Below are 9,839 nucleotides of genomic sequence, written 5' to 3'. Positions count from 1 at the left end.
TATACAGTCACTGATCATCTTTATATACAGTCACTGATCATCTTTATATACAGTCACTGATGGTCTTTATATACAGTCACTGATGGTCTTTATATACAGTCACTGATGGTCTTTATATACAGTCACTGATGGTCTTTATATACAGTCACTGATCATCTTTATATACAGTCAGTGATGGTCTTTATATACAGTCAGTGATGGTCTTTATATACAGTCACTGATCATCTTTATATACAGTCACTGATCATCTTTATGTACAGTCACTGATCGTCTTTATATACAGTCAGTGATGGTCTTTATATACAGTCACTGATCATCTTTATATACAGTCACTGATCCTCTTTATATACAGTCACTGATCATCTTTATATACAGTCACTGATTGTCTTTATATACAGTCACTGATTGTCTTTATATACAGTCACTGATTGTCTTTATATACAGTCACTGATTGTCTTTATATACAGTCACAGATGGTCGTTATACAACTGTTTCTCTCTCTCTCTTTGAGTTACTCACCTCTCTCTCTCTCTCTTAAGCTGATTAAACAGACGTCCAGTCGTTCTTCCTCCTCCTTTTCACAATCAGTTTTTTGTCTTCGTCTCTTTTTCTTCTTTTTTCATCTCTTCTAATTTTCTTGTCTATCTTTTCTTTTACTCTCTTCTCCTCCTCCTCCTCTCTCTCTCTCTCTCTCCTGTAGATAAACAGTTGGTTTGTCGACTTACTCTCAACTGACTCTCCCCCACTCTCAACTCCACCTCTCTCTCTCTCTCTCTCTCTCTCTCTCTCTCTCTGTCTCTCTCTCTCTCTCTCTCCCTCTCTCTCTCTCTCTCTCTCTCTCCTCTTCTCTCTGTCTCCTCTCTCTCTCTCTCTCTCTCCTCTCTCTCTCTCGTCTCTCTTCTCTCTCTCTCTCTCTCTCTCATCTCTCTCTCTCCTCTCTGTCTCTCCCTTCAGTGTATGTCACTATATATATATATATATATATATATATATATATATATATATATATATATATATATATATGTTGTTTCATAGGGTTATTTCATTAGGTAATTTTATGTTTTTGGTTATTTAAAAGAACCAAGTCATAATATACATTATGTCAAGGCTCTTTGCATATTAAAGGTTGAGGACGTTCAAATTATAGAGAAACAACAATGAGCCAATGAGAACACGGTAACCCCAGGTTACGCCCCAGATTTGGCTGATGAATTAAAACTTTATTGAAACAGTGAGTAAACAACAATAAAAGTTAAATAAACACATTAAACATGTTTATTTATTCTATATTATTTGACTTGTGATTCATCTTTAACTGTTTGAAATACTAATTTTATCTTTAAAATAAAAAACATTTGATAAAATAATTGTAAATAATGATGTTTTCTACTCGCGTTTCTGCACGGTCATCTCTGAGCGCCAGGAGCAGACAGACAAATGGCGGACGTGGTGAACGTCGGCTGGAATCTTGACGCTTTTTTCTCACGCGATCAATGGAAGTCAGGCCCTTCGCTCCAGGCGTGAGCCGGGTGTTCGAGTCCCTGAAAGACGGGATATGAAGAACCGGGAGACGCTGGAGGGTCGAGAGAAGCCGTTTATATCCGAGTTCCAGGACAATTGCAGGCGGTCAACAGAGACCTGAAGTGAGTCACAGTCTCGTCAACATCAAGACATCAAGATATGAAAACATCTACAGTTTAAATAAATAGTATAAAAACTAGGCGGTGAGTCTGTGAATAAACTCAACATCATCTTTATATAAATGTTAATATCGAATATCGTGATTCATCAGTGTTAAAGTGACCAGAATCAGTTTGTGTGAAGAGGGACACAGACAGACAGATACAGACAGACAGACAGACAGACAGAGAGACACACACAGACAGACACAGATACACACACACACACACACACACACAGACAGAGAGACACACACAGACAGACACAGATACACACACACACACACAGACAGAGAGACAGACACAGATACACACACACACACACACACACAGACAGAGAGACACACACAGACAGACACAGATACACACACACACACACACAGACAGAGAGACACAGACAGAGAGACACACACAGACACACACAGACAGACACAGATACACACACACAGACAGAGAGACACAGACAGAGACAGACAGACACACACAGACAGAGAGACAGACAGACAGACACAGATACACACACACACACACACACAGACAGAGAGACACACACAGACAGACACAGATACACACACACACAGACAGACACAGATACACACACAGACAGAGAGACACAGACAGAGACAGACAGACAGACACACACAGACAGACACAGATACACACACACACACACACACACACAGACAGAGAGACACACACAGACAGACACAGATACACACACACACACACACAGACAGAGAGACAGACAGACAGACAGACTCCTGCAGCAGATTATGACACAACACAGTGCTTTAACTTCTTTGATGCAGAAGAAGCGTCTTCCTGTTTATCCAGGAACATAAATCTGAATTCAGAAGGTTTTTATGAAGATCAGTTCTAAGTGTGATGATTATAAAACTTTAGAGGAGCAGTAATGAGCCTCAGTGCAGTGGCGCTGCCAGAGGGGGCCCAGACGGGGCCCAGACGGGGCCACCCAGATACAGTAAAGGCTATAATCAGTTTTTCACCACATAAGTTGTAGTGCACTGATGTGATTTAGTCCAAATAATTATATCATTATTGATTTTACTTATTTATTACATGACATTACATTTCATTGAGCTGATGCTTTTATCCAAAGCCACTTACAATAAGTGCATCAACCATGAAGGAACAAACCAGAACAACTAGAATCAAGTCGGTACAATTTGCTTCAAGAAAGACAAACTACAAAGTGCTACATGTAAGTGACATATAAGTGCAACTAAATATAGTGTTTTAAATTTTTAAATTTTTTATCCAAGGTTAAGTCTGAAGAGATGTGTCTTTAGTCTTTAGGAAGATGTGAGGACTTCCTGTCCTGATGTCACTGGGGAGCTGGTTCCACCGTTCAGGAGCCAGGACAACAAACAGTTGTGATGTTGTTGAGTGACAGCTGGTTGGCAGATGCAGATTTATGTATTATTAGGAAACACTGTACTGTGGAAATGTCATACATATACACATTAAACATCATAACTTGATATAATACTATTATAATAAAAAAATGTAATATTTTTAATTAAATATCACATATCGTAACCTTATATAATAATATAATAATATTTTAACCAGCTCGTGTCTCCACTAAATGACAGTTAAATTTCAGCTGAATTTGGGTTAGTTAAGTTTAATTTAATTTAGTTGGTTTGGTTTAGTTTAGATGTAAACACGTGCCTGAAAAATCAGCTGAATCTTTACTTAAAATCTGTGTTGATCAGAGCAGTTTACTGTTCGTAGTCTGTCTCTCTGACCTGCCTGTCTCCCACCTCTCTCTGTCTCTCAGTGAGCTGGAGCGTCTCAGTGGTCTCGTGGGTCGTCCATCAGAGTCTCATCCTCTTCATAACAGTGGTCTCCTCAGTCTGGATCCAGTTCAGGACAAAACTCCTTTATACTCACAACTGCTTCAGGCCTACAAGTGGTCCAACAAGGTATCCATGCTAACAGCTAACATCTAACAAGTGGTCCAACAAGGTATCCATGCTAACAGCTAACATCTAACAAGTGGTCCAACAAGGTATTCATCTTGATTAGGGCTGCACTATATCAGGAAAACGTGATATGTAATTACATTGTTGAATCTTGCGATGACGAAATGAATTACGATAAATAAACGCATACTTAAGTAAACAGTGTGAAAGTCTTTCTGCTTTGGGTTCGTTGCTAACATAGGGTTAGTTACGTTCAGTTAGTTATACTGTGAGTAGCCTATTCAGACAAAATGCATTATTTCCGTTCAAAACATTTTCTGCAACTCTAAACAAAAACATCCCTCACTATCTGGATTATTGAAATTAATAATGAAATTAATAATAATAAAAGAAATCTGAAAACAAGTTAAATAATTTCACATGTGAAGTGAACTTTAGTGGATTAATCAGCTGATCTCTGAATTTTTACTTTAAATTGTGTCTTATTGAGTCTTATTATTAAGTCTTATTGTTACCATGGCAACCAACCTCAGGACCACGTCGCGCTCACACAGCTGATCTGCAGAAGATGATGTGTGTGTTGACTTTGTGTATATTTCTGTTTGTGTGTGTGTATGTTGTGTATCTGTTTGTAGTTGCAGTACCATGCTGGTCTGGCTTCCAGTTTGTTGAACCAACAGTCACTCAAACGATCGGCAAATCAAATGGGAGCTTCAGCCAAGAGGCGACCCAAAGTCCAACCCAGTACTCTGGTACTTCCTCCTCAGTGAGTCACTACACTTAATATTATTTATATATATGTGTGTGTGTGTAATAATCTCCCTTCCACCACATGGGGTGGTATGTCCTCTCCTCTACCTGAGTTCTGGGAGTTTGAGGGTTCAGTATGTGTTTCTAGGAATAAGCTCTTCTGGACAGATGTTCTCCAGATGTTGTACATCAGTTTGAGGGTCACAGTCTCTAATGCTCTACCAATCAATCAATTAATCAAATTTTATTTGTATAGCCCATATTCACAATTCACCAGTGTGTGTGTTCCTGTCGCTCTTCACACAAACTGAAGATCACATTTATTTATTTATTGATGGATGATGTCAGATCATGAATCCGGATTGGCCAACCCTAGTTTATTCTATATATGTATTGTGTAGTATTGTGTAATACTGCGTAATACTGTGTACAGGTACGTGGATGATGTCATCTCTCGGATCGGCAGGATGTTTCCTGATTTGACCATCGAGTTGTTCAGACCTAACGGGACATCAGCTGTTCTTCTGGTACTCACCTGTCTCACCTTCCTCACCTGCCTCACCTTCCTGACCTGTCTAACCTCACCTGTCTATCTTTCAGGTGACCCTGGGGAAGGTGTTAAAAGCGATTGTTGTGATGCGTTCACTGTTCATTGACAGAACAGTCGTTCGAGGATTCAATGAGAACATTTACAACGAGGATGGAAAGGTGAGGGGTCACTGGATAGGTAACACTTGATACCTGTCTGTCTCCATGGTAACCCGTCTGTCTGGCTGTCTCCATAGCAATGTGTCTGTTTTCCCTCCGCAGCTGGACATCTGGACCAAGTCTCAGTACCAAGTGTTCCAGAAGGTAAGATTCACCTGTACTCACCTGAAAAAACAACCTTTGCTGAGACACCATTTCCTGATTGGCTTCGGTGTTGCTAGGTAACTGACCACGCCACAACCGCCCTGCTGCATTATCAGTTGCCCCAGATGCCCGACGTCGTGGTGCGTTCCTTCATGGTGAGAAACTAAATCTACTTTTCTGTCACGTCTGTCTTTCACCTGTCTGACTCTCTGAATGTCGGTCTCTCCTCAATTTGTCTCTTTGTCTGTCTGTCTCTCTGACCTGTCTGTCTCACCCTCAGACCTGGTTGCGGAGCTACATCAAGCTCTTCCAGTCGCCGTGTCAGCGTTGTGGTCGTTTCCTGCAGGACGGACTTCCTCCGACGTGGCGTGACTTTCGGACCTTGGAGGCGTTTCACGACACGTGTCGCATGTAAACAAACACGTGATGTTTCAAGTTTAAATAAAGTTTCATTTTTTACAGACGTGTCAAAAATATTATTTAAATTCAGTTCATCAGACAAATATCAGACGACACTTCACTGATTGGTTTTGATAACTAGTGCTATGCCGCTCGTTTGAGAGCACAACAAAGAATGGAGGTCCACACAGCAGCCATTTAAATAAACAATGATTCGTTGAAATCATATCAAAATTAAGCAAAGCATAGTAGGTTTGGTCAGTAATCAGTAGTGAGGTGTGGGTGTTGTGTAACTGCAGGTGTGAGTTACATTACATTTCATTGAGCTGAGCGACTCACAATAAGTGCATCAACCATGAGGAACAAACCAGAACAACACAAATCAAGAAAGTACAATTTTCTTCAAGAAAGACAAACTACAAAGTGCTACTAGAGTTTGTTTTTTTTGTTAACATAAACTATCCTTAACCAAAACTAAACTAAACACAAGCAAACCAAAAACCAATCAGGAGAGAAAGCCATCTTGAAACTGACTTTAGACTCGCAGCAGGTGAGGCCAACTCCCCAATGAGGAGGGAGGAGCCTCTGAAGGAAAAACACAGGAAGGGGCCAAAGGCCATCACATTGGTAGTATTTAGTCATGTGTGGCTCAGGAGGTATGACGGGTTTACCACTAACACGATGTTCTGCAGTTTGATCCCTGTTTTCCCCCCATACCCCCAATATATGTGACTTTTGGTGGGATACTGACTGACAGCTGTGACAGCGAGTGAGTGACAGAGCAAGTTCTGCACATAGTCTCTCATGTTAATGACGGATGGAGGCAACTTGTCACCGTCCACCATGTTTGTATTCGAGCTTTTCCATCATCGACCCTGAATTTAAAGAGTTTCATCCGGGCTCACAGTGAAATGGATCTTGGGAGTTCAATCAATCAAATTTGAATAAGATGCAACATCGTCGGATCTCAACATTCAACAAGAGAAGAACTTCCAAACCAACTTTAACAGGAAAACGTAGAAACCTCAGAGGATCCATCTCCAGGAAGAACAGACTCTAACGTCACGAGTAACAGAATCAATGAAATATCAGGATTTAGGATTTGCAACAGTGACGAGGAAAGACAGAGTTTAACTTAAAAAGAAAAAGTCTGACAGAGATGACGTGATGACAGTTGTAATGATGGAGGTGCTGTTAGTAACAGGAAGTTATATTGTTTATCTACGTCATCTCATCATTCAGCACCATGTTGTCGTCGTCTTGTCTCATCAATGAAATCAAAGGTCTGATCCTCAGTCATGTTGCCAGTTTTTTTATTCATAGTTGATCAATATGTCCCAATAAAGCACAGTGTTAGAGTTTACCCTGATATCATGATTGATCAAATATTCAATAACATTAGGAACGTAAACGATGCTTGAGTTTTTAATGAAGTCTGTTTCCTGCAGAGTCTGAAGCTCCGGAGACCAATAATCACTGACATTTATCAATTATTGATCAGAGGCAAACGTCTGACCACATTACATTATCATACAAATCAACATCACCTCATCATTAATATTAATATTCAGCTGATTAATGACCTCTGACCTTTACCAGTCAGACAACCTGCTGTTTGGTGATTGGACCGCTGAGTGTTTCCTACAGGAACCTTAAAAGGTCAAATATCATTTGAAATAATACTATTTTGTTTTTCTCTTCTCACTGAAGTAATTATTTAATATAAATATCACAGCTCTTTATTTGAACTATATTTCCTTTATATTGTTACTGTCTCATATATGATAGTTTATTTATAGATTAAATATATATGAAACAACAAAGTGCTAAATATACATAAATTAAATTTATAAAGTTTTCTTTTCTTCTCTTCATCTCGTGTTTCATCAAATGTTTATCCATCATGTCTGCGTTAGCTACAAACAGGCAGGTTTAGAACCAACACTGCAGAAGTTTTATATATACATTTTTAGAGTTTTATTTTTCTGACACGTTACAGAACTGATGTGAATCCTCATATGATCTTCTGAGCTCCTGAAGTTATACTTCACAATATCATCAGAAATAAATATAAATATAAATATCATCACCATTAAACATCATATAAACGAAAGCAAAAAAGAAAAATTCTCCACCGAACAAATAAAAAAGTCAATAGAAACTCCATATGTTTCTACATTATCTACTCAATGTCTTATTTTTGTTCCGTTTGTATTTTAATGTTTGTTTTGTTTATGTATTTTGAACTGATTCTGTTTTAATCAGGAAACTTTATTTATACTGTCGACAAACACTGTCCATATCATCTGTTATAAAGTTTGTTAAGTTAAAGTCAGGTTTTCCATTTTGTGACATTTTCATCAGAAAACAATGTGACTCATTGAGAGACAGACAGGTGGCGAGAGAGAGATAAAGAGATTTAAACTAAACGTAGAGGATCACACGGACAGAGTTTACCAAAGAACAGACAGAGTTTACCAATCAATGGCAATTTGTGCTCGGACTTTGGACATTCGTTTTCTGAGGCGGAACACTTCTTGGTCAGTGAAGGTTGGTTGGTCGGTACCTTCAGTGTTTCTCATAAAGACTCTGACTGAGTTAAGGAACAGTTTTAGATCTGGGAAGAAATCTTCTTCTTTAACCAGTCTTGTGCCCTGAGTGTCGTGTAGAAAGGTCCGGATCCTAGTGAAGGAGTAAAGACTCTTCATCCACCTGCAGGTTCTGATGGTGTTCATCAAACTGTCCTCTGACTGAGAGGAAGAACACGGTGGGTTTACCTTTGACACTTTTGTTTTGCTTGTTCACTGTTTGATTGTTTTCTGGGTTTTTCTTTTGGTTGACAGTTTGGAAACTTCCTCATCAATCATAAACTCTTCTCATCAGTGAGCATTGTCACTCTAGTGGCTGTGCAGGCATCTTGTGTTTGAATCATTGATGATCTCAGACCTCGTCCTCCTGATGGTTGTCCTCGACTGTTTTCCTCCTTGTGAACTTTGTGCACCCCCCCTTACAGAGGCTCCACCACCCGGCCAAGGCAGCAGAGCCCCCGCCAGCCCCAGCCCCCGCCAGCCGCGCAGAAGCAACGGAACCGCCACCAGCCGAGGCAGGCAGAGGACCCAGAAGCACCGACAGGCTCCCACCAGCTCTGTCCGGGCACAAGCGAATCAAATGTCCCTCATTTCCACAGCCAAAACATTTCATTGTTTCTGACGTTATATGCACAGTGTAATAGAATTCTTGAATTTTAAACCTGAAAAACCAAATTCAGTTGCTCCTCATTCTTTTTCAGAACCACGAACACATGTCCCCTGAAAGACACGACATGTTTAAGGTTTGGAGATTTACAGCTGATGGGATCATCTTTTATCAGAGACTTTAACTGACCGTGTTTCACCAGCTCTTTCTCTAAAAGCTAGTTTTTTAGGAATGGGGGCACATTAGAGATTATGACCTTTTTAAAAAGGACTGATTCAGTGACAATACAGGTGTGAAAGAACCCTGAATCATGGACTCCTCTCTCCAATAAACTGGTTTGCTTTGTATGTGCTGTCCAGAAAAATCACCACAGCGCTGTTCATTCTGGAATTTGCACCTCAGTACAGCACGTGCCCAAATAAGTTATTGTTCTATTTCGTAAAACATTGATCTCTTATTTTTATTTTTCGCTATTTGTTAATATTTGCTCTTTTGCAAATTTTCTGTTAATGCTTATGTTTATACTTATATAATATATGCACCAACCACACCAAGTCAATTTCCTGTATGTGAAAATATACTTGGCCAATAAAAGAATTCTGATTCTGATTCTGCCGGTGTGTCTGTGCAGCATGGCTGCACAGACACACCGGCAGCCAGCACCTCCACCAACTACACTACTACACACTACTACTTACACAGAAACACACTACTACTGTAAGTAAAGAAGGAAGAGCAAAGAAAAGGACACGTTCTCTATAGCACTCACCACACTCACTCCCAGCATGCACTCTGACAGAGAGAGAGGCAGGTAGAGAGAGAGAGAGAGAGAGAGGCAGACAGGTGGAGAGAGAGAGAGAGAGAGAGAGAGAGAGACAGACAGACAGACAGGTGGAGAGAGAGAGAGAGAGAGAGAGAGAGAGAGAGAGAGAGAGAGACAGACAAGTGGAGAGAGAGAGAGAGAGAGAGAGAGAGAGAGAGAGAGAGAGAGACAGACAAGTGGAGAGAGAGAGAG

The 9,839-nt window shown here is 40.1% G+C and overlaps 1 protein-coding gene across 1 annotated transcript; it reads left to right on the top strand.

Annotated features, from left to right (window-relative positions):
* The first annotated feature begins 1,437 nt into the window (after positions 1–1,437).
* Positions 1,438–5,693, top strand: med27 (mediator complex subunit 27). The gene is given in 12 exon segments (XM_034595000.1): positions 1,438–1,476; positions 1,478–1,516; positions 1,518–1,553; positions 1,556–1,616; positions 1,619–1,643; positions 3,484–3,628; positions 4,264–4,394; positions 4,812–4,905; positions 4,979–5,086; positions 5,189–5,230; positions 5,308–5,385; positions 5,511–5,693. Coding segments are annotated over 12 exon segments (933 nt in total). The 3' UTR covers positions 5,646–5,693.
* Positions 5,694–9,839: the final 4,146 nt, after the last annotated feature.

The sequence above is a fragment of the Hippoglossus hippoglossus genome, chromosome 9 (assembly GCF_009819705.1).
Source record: "Hippoglossus hippoglossus isolate fHipHip1 chromosome 9, fHipHip1.pri, whole genome shotgun sequence".
Lineage (NCBI taxonomy): Eukaryota > Metazoa > Chordata > Actinopteri > Pleuronectiformes > Pleuronectidae > Hippoglossus > Hippoglossus hippoglossus.
Note: the sequence above shows the minus strand (reverse complement) of the source record. Positions and strands in the feature narration are given on the sequence as shown.